The following is a 22631-nucleotide window of genomic DNA, read 5'->3' as shown; positions in this document are numbered from 1 at the left end:
TAAAAGGTTTGCTTGTTAATATGCGTGGCTAATATTCCAAAATCAATTCTCTGAGCGATCACTTTTAAAAATCGGTTTAAATTCGGTCTAACACAAGTTTTTGTTCCTTTTACAAAAACCTTTGCAAAACGCTTTTCAAACTTTTGTCTAGGGAAAAAAAACACTCCAATATCCAAACTCAACGACAAGAGTTTATGAGATTTCCCAAAATTATATATAAAATTATGTTAATCATTAAAATCTCTTTATAATACCGCGTTATTGGTTGTCTAAGGTGAAGAAGATACCTCCAAGGATATAGAAAGACAAACCTCTCCAAATAGCTTTGAATTGAAGGCCAGATTTGGCAAAGTTCCTGGAACTCTTTAGAATTCTATTAACTATCGGTTTGCCATACAAAACTAAACCTAGAATAATATTAATTTATCAATTGGCTTAACTTAATTGTATTTAACTCAGTTTATCTACATTTCAGAATATTTCTTCTAGCAATGGACCCACAATTTATGAGATTTCCCAAAATTATATATAAAATTATGTTAATCATTAAAATCTCTTTATAATATCGCGTTATTGGTTGTCTAAGGTGAAGAAGATACCTCCAAGGATATAGAAAGACAAACCTCCAAATAGCTTTGAATTGAAGGCCAGATTTGGCAAAGTTCCTGGAACTCTTTAGAATTCTATTAACTATCGGTTTGCCATACAAAACTAAACCTAGAATAATATTAATTTATCAATTGGCTTAACTTAATTGTATTTAACTCAGTTTATCTACATTTCAGAATATTTCTTCTAGCAATGGACCCACAAAAAAATGGTTAAAAAAAAGGCAACCAATTGAATATTTATTTATTTATTACATATTTATTTTCTCTTGTATGTATGTTTGTAAACGCATGTCGCCTGGTTGTGTGTGTGTGTGAGTGTGTTTGTGTTTCATTATAGGTATATTTCAATTATTCTAACCAAAGTACGCAAAGAGCCAACAATGTGACAGACATGCTCACATTACTTTGCTCTTTTTTCCATCGACTGAACTTGTATTTTCTTAATTTATGTATATATATGTATATACATATATATATATATATATGTATATATATATATATTTATATAATATAATTTTTCGGTTTTTTTGCTTTTTCTTCACTTTTGTTCATCAATTACATTTTATGCTAAATTACAGCTGATTTAAAAAAAAAAAACTTGTGTCAGTTAACTTCTGCGTATAATGTTGTTTTTTCTTTCTTCTTCTTGATGATTGGTTTTTGTTTTTTGTTTTGTTTTTATACATATATAATTTGGTAATATTAATATTAATCATATTATTTATTACCTAAAGATTTAGTAGTAACTCTTTGTCCACTGCTAAGTGCAAAAATTTCTCATGCCACCCAAAAAAAAGATATAAAAAGGAAAAAAAAATGTATAGAAATTATCACTAATTCGTATTAAAAAAGTAAATGTATATGTATATATAAATGTATATATATGTTTTTCTGATTTATAATTATATGTTTGCAATTGACTTCCCACTTGACATTAATGCGGGGCGGGTTATCAAGTTATCAGATTGTGATGCTATTTGTCGATAGATGTTATTTCCGAAATCGGTAAATGCGTTTCCAAAATCAAAGACGGCAACAGAGACCACAAAATATATGTATGTATCAAGAGTAAAAGTCAAAAACAAATAAACAAAAAAAAAAAAAAAATAATAAAAATAATAATTATAATGATAATGATAAGAAGAACAACTAACTACAGACTACAGATGCAGGTGGTGGATGCAGAATGATGCAGGATGCCTCCTGCCGTGTCCACGGGTGGTTCGTCTCCTTCTTGCTGTTCCATCTTGACGAAAACGACAACTACAATCAGCAACTTCTTTTTACTCTCCTCTAAATGACCGCACATGCACATGACACATGACATCCGCTTAGGCGGAGTCAATGGCTTCCCCTCCTTGCCACTCACTTGCCAGATATTTCGGCCACAGTGGCAATGGCTGTACTGCTGTTGCTGTTGTTGCTGCTGCTACTGTTGCTGTTGCTGTTATTGTTGTTGGTGGTGGTGGTGGTGGTGGTGCTGCTGCTGCTGTTGCTAAGTGCTATGATTTTTGCTGGTGGCTGATCGGCGGCAGTGATCTAAATGTAAACCGAAGAGGATAGATTGAAATGATTTGTTGGTCTAATTGAAATTGTTTGCTTACCTCTGTGGGTCTCTCACGTTTGGCGCCTGCTGTGCCAACTGAACTCGACTTGAGCGAAAATGTGGATTCTTCGCTGTCGCGTTCATTGTGATTGCTCGACGACGACAAAGATTTGGCGGGCTGTGTACTAACGCTAGATAGCGATGGGGATGAGGTAGCACCATGACCGTTGCCACTGCCATTACCATTACCACCGCCAATGGTGGCAGTATTGGTGGTACTATTTGTGGCCACATCGCTGCTTGAATTGGTTGCTGTATCGGATTCATCCATAATGGTAATGGTGGCAGTAGCAGAAGGAGAAGCATTAGCGCTAGGTTTTGTAGTGCCCACTACTGCAGGCAAGGTCGAGGAGGAGGATGAGGAGGAGCCACCATTATCGACTGTTGTTGTGGCAGCCACCACTGCTGACGAATTGAAGGTGGTTGACGCTGAAGAGGATAGTGATGCGGCAGAAACAACTGCCAATTCGGTCTTCTTCTTGGGTTCATCCTTTTTCACATGCGATTCCTGAGCACTATTACTGCTGCTCTCGCTGGCATCATTTAGCAACGATTTCGACGATGTCGAGGACGTCTTCTCGGCTGCCGATGATGATGATGCTGGATTGGTCACTGAAAGTGCTTCAGTGTTGCTCTCAGCAGCAGCAGCCGACGCCGCTGTCGCTGATGTTGCTGCTGTTCCTGATGCTGTCGCCGCTGCTGCTGCTGTTGCCGCATCGGTATGATCCTCTGCACCAGATTCTTCGGATTTGGCAGCCTCATATTCTTTGACAATCTGATCAAGATTGTAACGACGTCGATTGTTCAAATAAAACGTTCGTACATGTGCCTCCGTCTTTGTGTTGACAACCTTGGCTATCATCTAGGGATATCAATAATTATAAATATTAAACTGCATTAAACAAATCGATCGCCACTTACCGCATAGTTTTTGCCATAGTCACGTAGAGCCAATAGGGCCACCTGTATCTCGTCTGGTGTCCAACGGCCTGAGATCCTTGGCTGGGCGGCAGCGGTGGTGGCAGCGGCAACAGTTGCCTCAGCTGTATGGGATGATGCTGTCTTGGCCGAGGTGCCACCACCACCTCCCACTTCATCCACATTAATGGCTTCGCATTCTTTGTCCAGCTGTTCCATTAGTTGCCTATTCTTCTGTATCTGTAATGGGTCATTGAAGAAAGTTGCAAGTTTTTCTTCCGTCTTTTTTTTTTTTTTTGTTGTTGGGTCAATTGGAAAAGTGAAACAGTTTCGAATGGAATGCATGTGAAGGGGATTTGAATGAGTGAATTTCGTGTGTGATTGGATTGTGAAACTTTGGAGTTAGTTTTGTGTGAAGTAGTAGCATGACTGAATCTAAATATAGAATATTATCTACTAAATCTTTCTATTTGTGGTGACCCCTACGCCTCAGCGTTCTTCTCTATTAATGTCTAAAAAAAAAAAAACAAAATTTCTTACTTCAGCCATTAGGGCAGCAATTTTCCGATCACCTTCGGCTAGATATTCTCGAGGATTTTTCGAACTGGCCAATGCAGTGAGATCATCATGATTGATATACATCCCCTTGGGGGGTTTACGCTTTGAGCGATCTGCAGCAGCGGCGCTATTATGGGCAGAACGTTTGGGTGTAGTGCTTTCCGGGCCAGAAATTGGACGGCGATTGCCAGTGCGTCTAGATATATGTTAACCCGCCGATTTATGGTGATATTATGTAATTAGTGTGTGTGTGTGTGTGTGTGTGTTTATGTTGGTGTATGTATGATAGTGTGATATGGCAATTTTAGTTATATTCATTTATATATTTTTTGTTTGCATTGTAATATACCAAACCAACAAAAAACAAAAAAAAGAAACAGTTCAAGGATTAAACATCCAGATTGATATTCAGAGATACATTGTGTGTGTGTGTGTGTGTATGAGAGAGAGAGACAAAGAGAGAGTGAGAGAGAGAGAGAGAGAGAAGGGGAGAGAAAAACTTTGCATTAGCTCAGATTGAACAACTTAGCGTATATATTATACACATACATACATACATATATATATATATACATATATATATATATATATATTGATTTATTGATATGTATATATAGATGCATATAATATGATGATGAAATATCTACCTCCAATGCGTGTGACAACTTTTACACATACGCCCCAATGGCGAATCGAACAACATGTGACAGACCACATTGCAATTCTTGCAGAAACCGCCCACTACTCGACGCTGGCTGGGCGAGTTGCCATCTGAGATGAGCGAGGAGTTGTTATCGCCACCATTTGGCAGGACATCGGCAGCAAGGCCAAAGCCAAGTATATCATCGCCATGGGTATTACTATAAATGCATAACTGATCCGCATCCAGTTCGTTGTTGCTATTGCTGGCACCACTAATTCCTCCTCCTCCAGCTGCTCCTCCGCTTCCTGTGGCTGTTCCACCACCACCACTAGCAGCACTACCACTTCCGAATCCGTTGTTGCCGTTTCCGTTTCCCTCTCCGTTGCTGTTGCTGCCCGAATTTGATGTCTGATTGTTGTTGCTCATATTGGTGTTGCTATTGTTGTTGTTATTGCCGCTGTTATTATTATTGTTGTTGTTGCTGTGCCCCTTCTGCACTCAAGTATTTATTGTTGTTGGTTTGGGTATTGAAATATTTTTGGTATTTTTTTTTTTTTTTGTCATTTTTTAATGCCAAACGCAATCGCAAATAGCAGCAGCAGCGGATACAATACGATTCGATTCAGGACAAATAATGTCAAATGTGTTTTTTGTTTTTTTTTTTTTGAAGGGTTTTTCAATATATTTTTTTTTTTTTGATTTGCATTTTGTTTTTTGGACAATTTGTATATATGTGAGTGTGTGTGTGAATGTTTTTTTTTCGTTTGTTAACAGTTAAATGCAAAGAGAAGAGAAAAAAAACGTAGTTGTTGGTTGCTTTAGTTCAGTTTTTGATCTAATTGTTTTTTTACACTTAAGGAGTAGAAGACGACAAGTGTGTGCCCGATGGTCCTTCTCCTCCGCCTACTCCTCCTCCTCTCCCCTCTCCCCACCACAACAAAAACAAACAAATAATTACACAAAAAGAGGAAAACGATGGGTTGGGGGTGTGTAAAAGAAAGAAAAGGATCAATATAACAATGACAAAAAAAAGGATGACAAAAAAAAACCAAAAGAAATGTAAACAAATTTTCATCATCAACATCTCAATCTCAACTCTTTCTACATGTGCCTCTTCTTGTTGTCAATTGCAACTCACTCTCTCTCTCTCTCTCGCGCTCTGCTGCTTTTTCGACTGCGTATGCATTGGCCATGTGAGTGTTTGTTTCTTTGTTTGTGTGAGGATGTGGGTGGATGCATTTGTATCTGTGTGTGTGTGCTTGTTTGTTTTTGTCTTTGGTTTGTATGTCAAAAGAAAAAAAAAGGTTTTTGCGTGGAATGCTATTTACATAAAATATACATACATACGATAAACATATACATGAATATAAGTATTCGAAATTAAACAGGAGAGTTCCTTTCTCCCTTCCTCCTCCTCCTCCTCCTCTTACTCTCTTTATTTCTCTTGCATGCTCTCCAGTTTTCAATTAAACCGTACGATGCTAATACTTAATATATGTATAAGAAAAAGCAGTATTGACAGGTAACGAGTATCAAGCAACGAGAGTTAACCCCATTAAAATATTTTGCTTTAATTTCTTAAATTTCTTTTTGTTCTCTTTTTTTTTTTAGTAATTAAAAATAAAAAATAGTTTCAGTCAAACTTTGTTTGGTTATGGAAAAGGAAAAAGGATTGCACGGTTAGAGTGTGTGTGTGGGTGTTTATGTGCATTTTTGTATATGTTAAATAGATGAATGTAGCATGAGATGATTCTTAGTACATATCGATGAAAAATTAGGCTATATCAATCGAATCCTTTTTTTTTGTGGAGAATAAGAAACACATATAAATTGTTGGTTGTTCATTATCTTCTCTTGGCAAACAAGATATATGCAATTTATTTGTTTTAGCAATTATCAATTAATTAATCTCTCTCTCTCAATATATATATATATATATATTGTGTGTGTGTATTTGGGTGTGTATGGTGTAAATATAACCATTTCAATAAATTGGGTTACGATTTCGCTCACTTTATACAATTTTCAAATAATTTTTGTTTTGTTCTTTTGTTTTTTTTTATAAATATAAATCTATTAAGATAACATAACTAAGATCTTTAAACTAATACTTTACTACTTATTTATTTATAATAATTTAGCATACGAAATCAGAAGAAAAAAAATTGTGATGAAATTATTTTAAATCATAAATCTATATCCATAATTATATATATATATATATATATATATATATATATATATAAATGTATGTATATGTAGACAAACAAAGAACATGATTATGTCAAGCTACATTATCTGTCTGTCTCTTTTGTTGGCTTACTTTTTCTCTATAATCTAAGTCCTAATGCAAATTCTTTATACTTAATACTAATAAAATCCAAAAATTCATCTGATAAAAAAATACATAGTCTTAACTAGTAAATGTATTTGCATGTGTGTGTGTGTGTATTTTTGTGTGTCTGATAAGTCTTATAGATGCTGGTCAATATTTTGGTTTTGGCATTAGTATTTATATGTATAAATATATATATAAATATTTACATGCATACATATTTAATATATATATCTATATAAATCTGTAAATAACTATATATATATATAAATGTAGGTATATGTGTTCATGTATGTGTGTGTGTGTTTTGAAATGCCTTTATGAGAGGTATGCAGGCACGGCGATTATCTGAAAGAATCGATGAATGGGATGTATGTTAAGTTACAACAAACAAAACACAAAAAGAAATGAAGAAACGGGAAGAAGGGGGACACGGGGGCGGCGTGAGGTTGAAAAACGAAAGACCCTACTAAAATACAGATACATGTGTATATGTATATTTAATATAATAGCAATAGCAGAAAGTAAAGCAGAGAGAAAGAGAGGTTAGTTGTCATATTGGACAAACTAGAACAACTTAGCATTAACTATAATTCATATTTATTATTAAGCTATGTATATTTAAGACAACTTAAGTTATACACCAGAAATATATATATATTTGATCCTTTAATACTGACATTGTTATCCTTAGCTCTAATTTAAGCTGAACACATACAAATAAAATCTCATAAACTAGAAATCAAAACCAAATACAATGGCCTATTAACTAACTTTAACTATTTTGGATGAACTTTTAAACTTCATGTAGTACATAAAATTTTTTTTTATAACGTACTGATATGTTTTTAATTTATACATAATTTGCCTTTTGGTATCTCTTAAAATTTCGTTAAATTGTAACTTGTGACTGCATTTTCAATATACGATTTTCTGTTTTTGTCCTCTGTTTTTATACATTCATGATGTAAAAAACAAATTAACAATATTGTAAACATTTAATAAAATTTATCGTTTTTGCCCAGATGTAGAAACTAATCAAAATTAGTTAACCAACAACTTATATGTACATGTATGTAGTAAATAGTATGCATATTAGGCTTATTATATAATTTATACTACATCTAATATAATACTATGTGCATGAAACCCTACTTGGATTTGGTTTGGGATATATTTTTGGATGTGTATGTATATGTATGTGTGTGTGTGTGTGTGTGTGTGTGTGTGTGTGTGTGTGTGTGTGTGTGTGTAAGTGTATTTTACCCTAAAGTGTGTGACGAGGAGGAGAGGCTTCTTCATTCGGTCGCTGTGTAATTATCATAAAATGTGTTTTGTTTTGTATGATTGGATGTGATTGAGCGATGGATAGATAAATGTATGGATGGATGGATAGATGTGTATGTATAGATATGGATGCACGGATGTGGATAGGTTAAGTGAGAGTCTGGTTCTCATTCTTTGAATAGATAGTCTAAATGATAATTACCTTATCATCAGTATCAGATTCTTCATTGCTGCCCAACTCGCTGCCATTTTCAGAGCCATCTTTAACAGAAGCTTTAATGGCTTTCTCCTGACGATCCATGGCACTGCTGCGATGACGCGTTTTCTTCCATGAATAATAATATTTCACCAGACTAGCAATGGATTTATCAGGCAGCTAGTTAAAAGAAAATTCAAGTATATGGTTCCATGATCCGTGGACATCATTTGTCATAAGAATAAAGAACTAACTCACCATCTGGCGTATCCGATGGAAACTCTTGCCGTGAAATTGAAATGCTTGCTCGAACAGTACTTTATCCTCGATGGTCCATTCATCCGGAAAGGGTGTGAAGTTGGCCAAATCCATAACGGCCCGCTCAAGATCATGTTTGTGCCAGAAGAGCATACCCAAAGCCTGCTCACCATTGTAACCATATTTCTCTTTGGCCACAGAAATGTATTCCTCCACTGTGAAAAATGCACAGAAATAACATAACAACTGAGATTAAGACAAATAATCAGCACACGTACACTTCATATCTGGAATCTCTTTTGTTGGAGACCACACCAACAAAGCTCGCTCGTTCATCTGTTCTGGACGTCGCTCCACTTCCGGGACAAGCGGTGGACACACGGCTTGATAGTCACGGCCCACTCGAATTTTTTCTGCAATTCCGAAAACAAAAAGAAACACATAGTTTAATTAGCCTATTTAGGTGGTAAATGAGGATGGCTGTCATCCTTACCTTCATATTCAGATTGCTTGGCTTTTGATTTGCCATTACGTTTCGTGGCTAGAAGATAAAAGTAGGAGAAGAAGGAGACACATTAGTCATGGCCATGTATTAGTCATATATTTATTCACCAATTGGGGACTACTTACAGTTATCATCATCGGAACTCTCCGGTGTGCCCGCACCCGGTACGGTGGCTGTGGTGGCCTTCTCATTGGATGAAGGATTCGACGAATTGTTGCCGCCGCCACCGCCAGAACCGCCACCACTGCCAACGCTTGTGGTCAAGCCTATGCCTCCTCCGCCTCCAGAGCCACCTCCGCCGCCACCGCTTGTATGGGTATTGGGGCTAGGTCCGCGGGAACGGCGTCCATTGCGCACCACATCCGTATTACGCTCGGCCAGCACCATTTTATCGCGTATAAGCTGGGCGCGTTTATTTTGTTTCTCCAGTGTGCCGGATTTTATTATTCTTACGGTTGAAAGTTAGAAAAAATTTCCAACGAAACAAAAATGCAAACTCAAACGATGAATTTACCAAACAAATATTCCAACAGCACTGCAAAGACACAAACAAAAAAAAAAAAAAACAACAACAATAAGTGGCAACGATCAGTAACGGAAAAAAATTATATTGCATTAAATAGAAACTCTCTGCTGAAAGCGTTTTAACGAGAGTTGGCGGTGCCTCTCTCAACAGTACACTTTTGCCCTGAACAACCGGAGGCGAACGTGCGAGAGTGTGTTTGTGTGTGAATGTATTTGTACGTGTATGGTTAGGAAATGCGAGCGAATCCAAATGTGTGAGAGTGTACATGTGTACCCTATGTGGGTGTGTGTGCGTGTGTGTTGGTCAAGCCAGCTGAGATTTTTGAAGGAGAAGATGCATTTGGCAATTTTTTTTCTTGCTTTTCATTGCAGCAAAGTTATGTCCTCTTACCTCTGCTGTCAATTAACTGACACAATTTTCTGTCAAATAAAACACAGTTAAAAAAAAACGCTACAAAAACCGCGCCGCCGTTTGGGATAGAGCGAACAAATGCCACTCAATGAGAGCAGCAGCAGCAAAAAAAATATTAAATAGATGTTCCACGGATACTACGGTTGTTACGCTGACGACGCTTTCACAATCAAACCGATCCCTGGCCCTTGCCTACACCTCCTGCCTGTCGCTGCCCCCCTTTTCAATTAATTAGTTGAAACTCTGACGAGCAGGACTCAGCACTACACAGGCTCCCACTCAACTTAAACTCCGGGGTTGTTGCGCGCAGGTAACTAAAACGAAAACTGAAACGCGAAAAAAACGACTCGCGTATAATTCTCTGCTGCCTGCGGACGACGACGACGACAACGACGACGTTGTGTGTGTGAGTGTGCGTATGCCTGTATGTATGTGTTCACAGCGCACTTTGTCTGGAACAACCGTAGCGTAGCTTTGTCTGCCGTTTTTGCATGTCTTTTCAGTCTGCACCCACTTTTGTCGCTGCCACCAATTGTTTATTTAATTTCACTTACACAAGGGCGAATCTGTATTTAATTTGCTCTTTAACTTCGTCTAGTTTGTGGAATTTTATACATTTCTTTTCAGAAAAAACGCTTTGCAAAATGCTCAAAATTAATTTAAACTGTGGAAACAGGGATGCAAAAGGATGACAGTGAAATATCGATAACAGAACGCAAAGTTATCGATTAAACGTTAAGTAACCAGCACATTTGTAAATTTGCCATTTTAAATGCAATTTGAAAAATTGTGTACTATACCTATGCAGATTTTGTAATTTAATAATGGTGTTTCGATTCACCATCAGCATTCTGTGTAAATAACAATAATTGACAATGTGTAAAATTGAATAGAGTTGCCACCTGGGGTTTCGTAAAAAAGTAACATATTTTTGATTGAAAACGATATTGTTATCGATTGTTATCGATACAACAACAACAAGAGCAATTGATTATCGCACTGTGCTTGCTTGTCAATGGCTCTTTCATCTCTAGTTTTCAAGTCAAATGTCGAACTAGTGAATTTTTTCCTTTTTTTCCTTTTGCTTCAGCAGCGTCAATAACTGCAGAAATTATAATATCGCTAAATATTTGATAGTTAGTTATTCAAACGAGTTGGTAAGTGCCGGGCAGTTTTGCTTATTAGATAAAACTCCCGAACGTGGTGATTGTGAGTGTGAGTGAGCAAATGGATTTTTTTTTTCAGGCAATTTGAGCAATGTCGAATCATTGGGCATTGGCCTGGGCAGCAGGCGCAACGGTACCGGCTCCACAGCCGAGCATGCCTCCGCCATTGCCTAGTGCCCCACCGCCGCCACCGCCAAGTGATCAGCCATCGGCGACGGTAGCGACTCCTGCAACGGTAATGCCGGTATCATATGGAGTTACTCCAGTAGCGGGAGCTGCAGCGTCATCTCAATCAGCCAATCCATATGAACAATATACGCCAGCTCAATATGCAGCCATGACGCCGGAACAGCAGTATGCCTTACAGCAGCACTGGCAACAGTGGCAGGCGTATCAGCAAGAATATGCTAAATGGCATGCCCAATATGGAGAGCAAGTGCGTTTTATATTCATCCAAAATGCATTTGTACAAAAATTTATTTATTTGTTATTGATTGTTTTAGTATAAACGTGAAATGGCAGCTGCAGCGACTACAGGAACTACAGCAGCTGCGCCAGTAGCTACAGCAGCAACCCAACCAATAGCTACACCAGTTGTAGTGCCAGTGGCAGCCCCACCAGCAAATCCACCAGTGCCCCAAGTAGCACCACCTGGCCCTCAAGCCTATCCTCCAAGTAATCCATACTATACATCATCAGTACCGGCAGTCGGTGTTCAAGTTTTGCCTCCAAATGCTAGCAAGATTACAGCTCAGCCTCAAATTTATAATCAACCGCCACCTCCGCCGATGCCCCAGGAATCGTGGTCACACCAGAAACACACAGCGCCGGCACCAAACCAATATTATACACAGCCTGCTGTCCCTTCTGCTGGTAGGGCCGATGATCAATCATCTGGTTTTGCTAATTTGCAGCAACCACCCCCATTTGTGGGAGGTGAGATTGGAGATCCCAAACTAAAGCATCCACCACCCAATCTATGGAGGGGCGGCCAAGGCCAAGGACCGGGTCCGGGACAAGGTGGAGGAACCTGGGAAGGCGGTCCACCTAAAAGAGATGGGCCCCCGAAAAATCATTGGAATGATTCAAACAATAGTAACTTTGGCACCGGTGAAGGCGGTAGACCGGGACGTTGGAGCAATGATGGACCTGGTTCACGCTGGAGTGGACCACCCAGCAATAGCGAAGGTGGTACTGCTACCGGTACCAGTGGCGGAGAATCACGAGGCTGGAATTCCCGCAATGAGGGAAACAGCGAAGGCCGCTGGAGAGGACCCAACGATAATGAAACAATCGGAGGAGGAGGATCTGGACGATGGAATGGCCCACATAATGCTGGAAGTGGACGAAATGGTCCATCCGATTCCGCAGGCGGAGGAAATGCGTCATCAAATGAACCAGTTCGCGGTGGTGGTTTTGGTGGAAGTAATAACAAACAGCGCCGTTGGGAAGATGATGAAAATCGATCAAGTTCGAATCGCTGGCAGTTTAATAGCCAAGACAAGGACAACAATCGAAAGAACTGGAACGATGGCGATGATGATGGTGGTGGTGTTGGATCTAATCAACGGAACACAACTAATCCCTTTAATACTAATAATCCACCCCAATCATCGAATGATTATGGCTCTTATGAGAACAATTCTAGAGGCGCCGGCAATCGAGACAATTTTGGACGCAATGGACCGAAATCAAGTGACTCGAACTATGGAAACAATCAAAAATCGAGTCAAGATGGTCCCGGCTTTGAAATGCGTACCGACTTTGGGAATTTTGGTCGTGGACGCTGGGATGGTGGTAACCAACAGCAACAACAGAATCAGCAGCAACGCGGAGGTGGTGTTGGAGGAAGTGGTGTTGGAGGAGGTGGTGTTGGAGGAGGTGGTGTTGGAGGTGGTGTTGGAGGAGGAGGCGGTGGTGGTGGTAGTAACGATGGTGGGTTTCGCAGTCAATTTGGTAACAACCCACAACAGCAACCGCAACGTGGCTCTGATTTGAATGAGGTGAATTTCGATCGCTTGTTCTATCAGTGGGAGCAACAGTTCGAAAACTGGAAGCGAGAAAACGCCAATCATCCAGATCGTGAAGAATATCGTCGATATGAGGAGGAGTTTGAGAAGCAGCGACGTAACATTGCTGAGAAATGCGAGCAAATGCGTCGTCGCCGTCAAATGCAACAGCAAAGCCCACAAACTAGTGGAGGTGGAGGTGGTAGTGGTGTTGGTGTTGGTGCTGGTGGTGTGGGAGGCGGAAGCGGAGGAGATTTCGGAGGTAACAGTGGCAGATACCAAGAACCTGATACAACCAAGGATGGAAATGCTTCTAAAGATTCTGATTCACGTGACCTTGTAAAAGAAACATTTTCTAGATCTGGACATGGCCGAGTTGGTCAAAGTAAACCAGACGAGTCGTCTGTGTCGGATGCTCCTAAATTTATGGAACCTCCATTAAATCAACAAAAGCAGCAGAATCCACAATCCCAGAAACTATCTCAACCATCAATGAGTTTAGGCAAGCGCAAATATGAAGAAAGCATCACCAATGAGAAAAATCAGAGTATGCTGGCCACAGCATCCAAGCAGGTGAAGCCACAGGAAAATATTATAACCATATCGCTGGATGACGATGATGATGAGGATGATGATGATGCTAACAATGGCGGCGGTAAAGGAGATAATGATGATGATAACGCTACTGCTGCTGACCGAGGTGATGGCAATGCAAATCCGGACCACCATGAAACGCCCATGACAAACATATTCAAGAAAAGCGAGGGTATTCCTGGTCTGGATTTAGTGGAAGGTGATGCCAAATCGTCTAAACCAATTGCCGATATAGCTGAGGGAATGAAGGATACTGAATTTATCAATAATCTTTCCCAGGCCGTGGCCCAAGCCAGTGGCAACGGTAAACCACAGGGAACTAAAGATGATCCAAAACAATCAAAGTTAAATGAGCCAGGTAATGAAGGCGGCGCCATTTGTTTTACTGGATGGCTAAAGAAAAGAAAAAATGGTGGCGACGGCGGTGGCAACAAATCGTCAGAAAGTGAGCAGAAAAAACCGGATGAGTCCATTGAATCGTCAGAACGTAGAGGTGAAGGCAACATGCCAGGTCGTGGACTTAATCAACGAGGCGGCGCCGGTGTTAGAGGCAATTTTAATGATTACGGACCAGGTGGTGGTCCGGGCAATGGTCCGCAAGGTGGCCCGCAAGGAATGGGAAATAACTTTAATGATTTCGGACCAGGTGTTGGTCAGGGCGGTGGTCCGCAAGGAATGGGAAATAACTTTAATGATTTCGGACCAGGTGGTGGTCCGCAAGGAATGGGAAATAACTTTAATGATTTCGGTGGCCCTCCATTTAATTCCCGTCCGCCGTTTAATTCCAACAACTTTGATATGAATGATCCTCGTCAGTTTGGTCCGAATAATTTTGGACCCAACAACAACAATTTTGGACATGGACGCCGATTTAATGAGCCACATCGCGGTGATCCCAATTACGGTCCTGATTATCGAGGTCCTGGTCCTGGTGCCGGACCCGGACCTGGGCCATTTGGTGGCCCCTTTGGAAATAAATTTGGACCGAATAACAATAACAATAATAACTCAAATCAACATCCGAATAATGATAATCCATTTCGACGCCAAGGTGGTGGAATGCCAATGCCCAATTTCGATGATGGTCCAGGTCCTGGCCCTGGCCCTGGCCCCGGCCATGGAGGTAATGGTGGCTTCCGTGGTGGTCGTGGACCCCATCCCAATGCTCGACAATTTGGACAACAGCAACGAAACAATTTCGGCGGCCACCCTGGGAATCAAAACCGAAAACATGGACCCAATGGGTATGTATCTAAATACTCCACGAGATAAAAAATTAATATAACTAATCAATCAATAAGATAACACTCGGCAAATGCAAATCTTCTGGGTTATGTTAAATGCTGATCAATCAGAAGGCAAAAGGAAGAAAAATTTTTTCCTATCAATAAATTTATATTTTAAAATCAAAGATTAAGCAATAGACCACCAAATAGAGCTTGTTTAAATAATTATATATACATAATATATATATTGTTTAAGACTTGAGCAATTCAATTCGAAATCGAAATTTATTCTTTAATGCCTTGCTGGATGAGAGATTCTATGACGATTATTTTGGAAAATTTTTCACATTTAAATATATCCAAACATTTATATAAACAAGGAAATATATAAATTAATTAATTAAAAATTGTTGTATCTAAAATTTACGTTGATTGATTCTAAAGATCCTGAATTTAAAATCCGATTCCTTTTGAACTGCGTTAAAATTTGATCATTTAAGGCCTCAATTGCTTCTGTACGGACGCATCAATTTAATTTCAAGATCATTAGAATGAATGAACTTTTATTTTGAATACAGTCATATTTCTTTTGCTGTAAGAAGAAGAAACGACCAAGTATATACCAGATATGTTCAGATACATATAATTCAATCTTATACTAATGGAAGTCTCTGCATTCGATTCCAAATGCCAATTACTTTTTGAGTTGTTTCAATATTATCACTTAACACATAAAAGTTGATGGCTTTTTCTTATTTGATATAACATTAGGATTATATCGTTTGATTAGGATATATTTTGTTTGTCTGTCTGTCTGTCATTGAAATATTAAAGAGATTATCAAGAGTTGGAGAGAATTTTCGTCTAGTATTTAAGCATTTTAAATTGCCTTTTTATAAGAGGCAAACTTTTTTAAACTTTCTGAAAATATAGTGTATAAGCTTTGCTTGCTTTATTCCAACATTCTAAAGAATATAGCTTATAGCTTAAAATTTACGTCAATATTCGGGTCGACAGTTGTTTTTTAAGCATTTGTTAGGAGTTTCTCTCTGGGATTCCTGGCGAATCATACGCCAGTGAATGTGTATACTCCGCTCCCAATTCCTATTTGTAGCAGTTATAGTTTGCCACTATTAAAATCCACTTGCCCTCCCCCCACCCAAAAAAAATAAAACAAAAAATTAAAAAAAATTAAATATATATATTTAGCTTAATGTAAATTTGTTGTTATTTTGCGTCAAGCATTATTTTCTTCTTGTAAACGTTAATGCTGGAATTTCGATTCCATACCCGTTTTTTTCTTCTCTTCTACTTTTATGCAACTAAAAAAAAAAAAACCTAAAAAAAACATAATGTTACACAAAACCAAAAAAAAAAAAAATATTGTAAACATTTGTGTTCCGCTCTCTCTCTCTGTCTGTGTGTGTGTGTTTATGATGTGGTCTGAGAGCAGCGGTATGAACCATTTTAATGACAGGAACAGGAGCAATAGAAACGTGTAAAACAACAGTGCAGTGTGGACATAATTGGAAAACGATCCAGATTCTCGCAAATTTATATATATATAGTTCTATTTCTTTCTGTTTTTAGTGTAAATTGAGATGTGTTTCGGCATTATTCTCGATTTTCCCCTTGGGTGGGCCAGGAGCGCTGATTTTGGTCCAAAACTTACATTTTCTCTACCTTAAAGAGAAGTTAAGAGCATATTCATCAATAAGATTTCATTTAAAGCCATCCCCTTTTTTCCTAGTTATAGAAGTTTATCAACTTTAGATTATAGATTTTGAATAATGAACAACTGAGTAATATGAAACCCACAGATTTTCAATTCAGCGGCCTCCTTTGTGCCATTTAATGTTAGTAGTTAAAAAAAAAGAATTTTACTTTTTTATTTCTTCAGAATTTACTTATTATTTGGTGTAAGTTGAAACATATATGCATATGTTTTAATTTTTTTTAACGTCAAAACGTTAAAACTCGAAAGTCCAAATTTGCTGGAAAACATAAAATTTATTTGTTTTTGGTTTATTAATAATTTTTCAAGTGAAAGAAAACACATTTGAAATAAAGTACTTATATATTTTTTTACAATTTTGTTTTAAACAAAATGCAAAATTTACAATATTTTGCGAGAAATGAAATTCAAAATTTAAAACTAAAGAAACACCACAAATTAAGATTTGATAAAGTAAACAATTAATTTTCTAGAGAGAGTTTAGGCCAAAAAATCGTAGCTTCTGACCCACTGCAAAGAGGTAAAGATAAAAAGCAAAGAAAAAAAAAATGAAAATTAATTAATCAAAGAATATGTATTTTAATGAAACAATTGAAATAAAATCTTTAATGTAGTCATGAAAATTTCAAAATATATTGAAAGCAAATAATGAATAGTTTCAATCCCCTCCATTCATTTGTCTTTGTAATTAATAATTCTGAATTTAAAGTAAAACAAAAAAACATTTTTTCTCTCAGCTAAAAAATTAAATAAAATAAAATGAAGGTTTTTCTTGTTAATTTTTTTTTGTTTTTGCTTATTTTAACAAATATAAATGATATATGTGTATATACATTACATTATGCAAATGTGTGTGTGTATATATATATATACATATATATATATATTTAATCAAGTTATATGAAACGATTCAAATTACTACGAATAAATCTGTTTTAAGTGACAAAAATGAGAGACCTATTTCAATGTGTTGTTGTATTATGGGCAAGAATATTGTAGCTTAAATGTTTAAAAGAAATTATATATACATATATTGAGGCCATTTGTTAATAATTTTGATAGTACATTTTCTGTTGGTCTGTTTTTTTGTTTAATAATAGAAACCAAATTTTCTTCTATTATGCCATTCTGTCTGTCCGTTTGTCTGCAATTTGTCTGTCCATATAAACTTTATTGATATAAATTAGATGGGTTTCGCAATTGTATATTATGGCGAAAATGTCTTGGGTCTATACGTAAATATTTTGATAATTCAATGCCATTTTAATCAATTTATTGATAAGATCTTATGGGTTTTCTTTGGTTGATATTAGGCTCAAGTGGCTCACTTGAATTGCAATTAGATTTCCCATCGCTAAATCTTGGAACAGTAGAAGGACAAGCTCCTTTCAAATCATTAAAAAGTTTGCTGAAAAATTCAGTTAATGAGAGTAAAATTAACTAATCATAACTAATTTGGGTATTTTATCCCATTACAAATAAACAATTTTATTTCTTAAAGAAAGGGAGAGAGAGATTGCCATAGAGAAATTCTTGAGAGACATTTTCATGTCTTAAAGAAAAAGAGAAAGAGAGAGAGAGAGAGATTTGCTGTCTATAAAGACAAATTAGAGAGTATGAACTTCCTTTTGTCCCATTGTTCTTTTTGTCTTTTATCATTAATATTAAATATAAATTTCATATTTTGGGGGTCGAAATTGATACTTGTTGTCCACCGAGTCTTAACATGTTACTATATAGAATAAGTTTAAGTTTAGTTTATTCAGGATTTCATGTATATATTTGTTGCTCTCGTGCCATGTCGTCCCCATTGTCCGCATTATCTGTTATATCCTAAAACTCAATAGCACGGTCCGATTAAATATTTTAAGTGTTTATTCTTTGGGTTTGAAAGTATTTATTTTGAAAAAAAAAAAAACGTAACAAAAAACAACAACAACAAATATGAAAAAAAAGCACAAAAAGTTTAACAATTGATACGAAAATACGAACTCGCCACTGTGGTGGCCCTTCCCCCTCCCCCCTACGACCACGTTTGCAGAGATGAACACACGATCAATCAGCAATCGCATCCGAATGAGCCAGTCTATCGACCAATGCAAGTGTTTGATTATAAGAATAGCAATACGGCAGCCAAGGTTATCGATTATGGTCACAAATCAGTGGAAACAGGTCCTCGGATCAGTCCTGGACTTGGACCTGGCTCTTGTTTGCCACCCGAACCCGATTTTAGGCCAGTGAAAACATTTGAGTATGGACATGCCTCGCGTAATATACCGATGACACCTATTCTGGATCAAGGAATGGGGAATGTAGGACCTGGTTTTAGAGGAACCGGAGGACCACTGCCAACAAACAACAACACCAGCAACAACAACAACAGTAACAATGTAAATAGCAAGAGGAGAAATAGAAAAAAAAATAAAAAAGAGCGTCAACAGGCTCGCATGCAAATGCATTTAAATCGCCAATTGCAATCGGTACCGTCAGCCGAATCCGATGAAATCATTCAAAATAATGCTCAAACTACTATCGAGAAGGTAAGTTTCTTTGCATGGGAATTGCGATTCGTCTCGACAATGCAAACAGAAAATTCAATGTGTTTTGTTTTGGGTTTTCCTTTAATTTCTTTAGCCATCAATCGCTGAACCTCAAGCGGAGGATAGTCATGAAATGATGGCCAATGATGCCAGCAATCAGGCAACCGAGGATCTCGAGGATATATCCGATGGGGAAGAGTAAATAGAGACAATTTAGTTTGTTTAGTCATAGCTGTTAATGGCCTCGTTGCCGTGTTGCCTTGTTTTGTTGCAGAAATCTATTGCAGGAACACACAATTCCAATTCCAGCAACGTTACAGCACCAGGAGCAGCAGTCAGCTCCATCTGAAGCTGAACCGCCAGCGGATCTGTCTGCAATCCAGCCGGCTAAAGTGCAACTGCCTGAGTTCTGTGTGCCTACCAATGAAAATTTCAATACCATATCCATTGATGAGGTGCTAATCCAGCCAGGACGCTTAACGCGACCCAAACGTATGTGTATCATATTGCGCGGCCCTCCCGGTAGCGGTAAATCATATGTAGTCCGCTTGATCAAGGACAAAGAAGTCGAAATGGGTGGCTCTAATCCTCGTATACTCAGCATTGATGATTATTTCATCATTGAGAATGACTATGACGAAAAATGCCCAAAGACAGGCAAAAAGGTATAGATGGAAAAAAACATTAATAAACTCAAAAAGCATTGGCTAATTTTGTTATATTGTCTGACAGATACCTAAAAAAGAGATACTATATGAATATGATGAAACCATGGAGGAGACTTATATGCAATATTTGATTAAATCGTACAAGAAAACTCTTAGCGATAATCTACATGATTTCATAATTGTAGATTGCAATAACAATTCCTTGCGTACATTGAATGAATTCTATTGTCATGCTAAAGATGCCAATTTTGTGGTAAGCCAAAACTTTCAATATATTTATATATACCCTTTTTACCCTTGCAGAAGATGCTTCGAGAAATAGAGAGACGATCCCACAACTACGGCAACATAAAGGTCATTTCATTGCCAAAAATATTTATATTATGTTGTGTTTTTTTTTTGCTTTTATTACAGCCCTACATTGTTGACCTGCACTGTGATCTGGAAACCTGTCTGGGTCGCAACTCTCACAAGCGTAGCGAGAAGGATATACAATTGGTTTTGGATAATTGGTGTGCCACACCATTGCATTACATCAAACTAGATGTGACCTCATTGCTGGAGAATGTGGTTGAAATGGAAGATGTTGAGAATATGGCTACGGTAACTATAAACAAAACTGCTAAAGAAACAAAAAGTAGATGCAAGTAAAATTGATATACCTACATATACATATATAAACCAAATTTTGATTAGATACCTAGATATAATAATGAAAACAAATTTGGTGATAAATCTACATATTATTTGTGTATGCAAAGGGGGAAATTGTAATTGATATAATACTGCCAAATGTTGTTTACTCTTTGAAGCCACATTTGACACATTTTGTGTGTGTGCGTGTGTGTGTGTGTGTGTGTTTGGCAGGGTTCTCACCGTTTCAGCTAACACACACACATTTTTTGCCAATTTGTTATCTATAAAACATATTTCCATATATGTATGTCTTTTGAAGGCGATTCGAAAACATTATATTTAAAGTTTTCCCTTCGTCGTGTACTTTCTAATGCTTAATCTCGATACATTCAACCTACAGACGTAAAATTATATTTTTTAGCACATAGATCTTGCCTTTTAGTTGTTGATTTTTGTTTTTATTTTCTTTTTAATTGTTGTTTCCATGATGAATATATATTTTAGGATGACAATGCCTTCAATGAAGATTCCACATCGGTTTCTACAGGACCGGCAACAACCAATCCACATGACATCGCCGAAGAGGATGATAGCAATAGCGCTGATGCTTTGAATAGTGTAAGTGTATTTGGATGACATTTCCCCTGGGCGAATTGGTAATACTTTGTTTTTGTGTTTCAAAAATTGCAGTATGGCTTTTTGAAAAGTAAATGGGAAAACGATACCAGCAAAGATAGTCTAGGTAAGTTGTTTTATCAAGTCGTCTAATACATGAGAATTGAATAAATATATTATCTTTTAGCCCGTTTGGATGGCACAAAGCATTTACTGGGAAAGCGTAAAACCAGCATGGCTGACTATTTGCAAATAGATGATTGGATACCGCCTTCAAGTAGTAGCAATGGCAAGAAACGTGTATGTATTTCTTCATCCTAGATCTATTGGCAAATGATATCAATAATATTAATGTATTACAGGTACGATGGGCTGACATTGAGGAGAGGCGTGCCCAGGAAAAAATGCGCGCCATCGGATTTGTGGTTGGACAAACTGATTGGAAGCGCATGATGGATCCGAATGCTGGCAATCGAGCGCTTAACAAAACCAAATTTATTGAGCGTGTTAATAAACAGCGACGTTAGGCTAAAACGCATCCATCCATCCGGCCCGCCCGGCTCACTGGCTCACCAAATGGCAAACAGAATTTCTGTAATTACACGGTCCATATAATACAATGATTGCATGCTGCACCCTCAAGTGGTGGGTTAACCAAGTATCATTACCATTACAACATTCAATCCATTTCCAAGCAACAATTTTTACAATTGTGCTCAATTTTGAAATATAAAAAAGTCTATATATATATATAATTTTATAGACCTTTACACACATACACAATGATATCTCATTTAGAAATCGAAAAATAACGACAAAAATCAACTCATACACTCAACACAAATTATTATCATTAGAGTTTACATATATAAAAATGTATGTGACAAATCTGTATAAAGAATAAATACTACAATTTTATACAATACAATGGCATTAAAATTGGATAATTTTTCTACATTTCGTGGCTGGCTGTACTTTTGTTTTATCCAATAGATTGATAGATCAACAGTTTTATCCAAGCATATAACAAAAAGGTGTTGTTTTATCACTAGTTGATCTTTCTGATATATAATCAGATTTATTTACATTTGGATAAGTTTCAAGTGATTTTTCTTAGTTTTTAAGACTAATTGACCGTGAGACATATGAAAACTATGTAAAAAAAGGTGTATATTATTATATTTTTAGGTTCTTATTGATTTTTATCAACTCATTTGTCTGTTACTTTACTAATTAGTCTCTCCATCTGCATAAAAATTAATGTTTAAGTTTATTTTTCTTGATTTAGGCAACGTATTTGTTTAAACCAGACGATGTCTAGCACTTAGAAATTGTTTATATAAACTACAAAGTAGATAGGAAAGGCAATTTTTGAGTTCATTTATTATATGAGTGTGAGATAGTCAATAGAAATCTTACCTTAAGACAAAAATAGTTGATAGTGGCCTTGACTATTCAATAGCTAGTTTTTTAAGTCTATTCATGCAAGATAGGCAAGTTTTTAAGAATAATTTGTTAATATGACTTCACTGAAGGAGTATGAAACAAATGAGACTGCATGGATGAACATACATACATATATGTGGGT

General features: G+C 37.2%; 2 protein-coding genes across 11 annotated transcripts; one reads left to right on the top strand and one right to left on the bottom strand.

The window, feature by feature from the left end:
* Positions 1-1718: 1718 nt before the first annotated feature.
* On the bottom strand, positions 1719-10535 carry LOC6648358 (REST corepressor). Of its 5 annotated transcripts, none has more exons than XM_047011480.1 (11): positions 10409-10535; positions 9043-9452; positions 8906-8953; positions 8691-8825; positions 8413-8627; positions 8161-8334; positions 4341-4828; positions 3676-3889; positions 3139-3375; positions 2216-3079; positions 1719-2150 (listed from the first exon to the last, which is right to left on the bottom strand). In XM_047011480.1, exons 2-11 carry the CDS (start codon positions 9302-9304, stop codon positions 1977-1979), a joined length of 2811 nt encoding a protein of 936 aa, XP_046867436.1. In that variant the 5' UTR covers positions 9305-9452; positions 10409-10535; the 3' UTR covers positions 1719-1976. The 5 variants fall into 5 exon arrangements, with proteins under 5 accessions (XP_046867436.1, XP_002071496.3, XP_046867437.1 ...); XM_002071460.4 differs by lacking the exon at positions 10409-10535 and adding an exon at positions 9834-10242; XM_047011481.1 differs by lacking the exons at positions 3676-3889; positions 4341-4828 and having other exon boundaries at positions 10409-10533.
* Positions 10536-10875: 340 nt separating this feature from the next.
* LOC6648357 (uncharacterized protein DDB_G0283357) lies at positions 10876-21966 on the top strand. Of its 6 annotated transcripts, none has more exons than XM_047011397.1 (13): positions 10876-11011; positions 11100-11456; positions 11524-14236; positions 14297-14867; positions 18626-19124; positions 19219-19322; positions 19399-19789; positions 19857-20045; positions 20207-20395; positions 20933-21046; positions 21119-21170; positions 21231-21343; positions 21406-21966. In XM_047011397.1, exons 2-13 carry the CDS (start codon positions 11112-11114, stop codon positions 21568-21570), a joined length of 5445 nt encoding a protein of 1814 aa, XP_046867353.1. In that variant the 5' UTR covers positions 10876-11011; positions 11100-11111; the 3' UTR covers positions 21571-21966. The 6 variants fall into 6 exon arrangements, with proteins under 6 accessions (XP_046867353.1, XP_046867352.1, XP_046867351.1 ...); XM_047011396.1 differs by having other exon boundaries at positions 10877-11011; positions 11524-14269; positions 14330-14867; XM_047011395.1 differs by having other exon boundaries at positions 10877-11011; positions 11524-14867.
* Positions 21967-22631: the final 665 nt, after the last annotated feature.

This window comes from Drosophila willistoni (assembly GCF_018902025.1).
Source record: "Drosophila willistoni isolate 14030-0811.24 chromosome XL unlocalized genomic scaffold, UCI_dwil_1.1 Seg141, whole genome shotgun sequence".
Taxonomy (NCBI): Eukaryota; Metazoa; Arthropoda; class Insecta; order Diptera; family Drosophilidae; genus Drosophila; species Drosophila willistoni.
Note: the sequence above shows the minus strand (reverse complement) of the source record. Positions and strands in the feature narration are given on the sequence as shown.

Coding starts and splice junctions, on each gene's coding strand:
- LOC6648358 (XM_047011480.1), bottom strand. CDS start 9,304: ATGGTGCTGGCCGAGCGTAATACGGATGTGGTGCGCAATGGACGCCGT. Junction 8,954..9,042: donor GAGTTCCGATGATGATAACT/GTAAGTAGTCCC, acceptor TTTATCTTCTAG/CCACGAAACGTAATGGCAAA. Junction 2,151..2,215: donor AACGTGAGAGACCCACAGAG/GTAAGCAAACAA, acceptor GTTTACATTTAG/ATCACTGCCGCCGATCAGCC.
- LOC6648357 (XM_047011395.1), top strand. CDS start 11,112: ATGTCGAATCATTGGGCATTGGCCTGGGCAGCAGGCGCAACGGTACCG. Junction 19,790..19,856: donor GCCCAAAGACAGGCAAAAAG/GTATAGATGGAA, acceptor ATTGTCTGACAG/ATACCTAAAAAAGAGATACT. Junction 21,171..21,230: donor TACCAGCAAAGATAGTCTAG/GTAAGTTGTTTT, acceptor ATTATCTTTTAG/CCCGTTTGGATGGCACAAAG.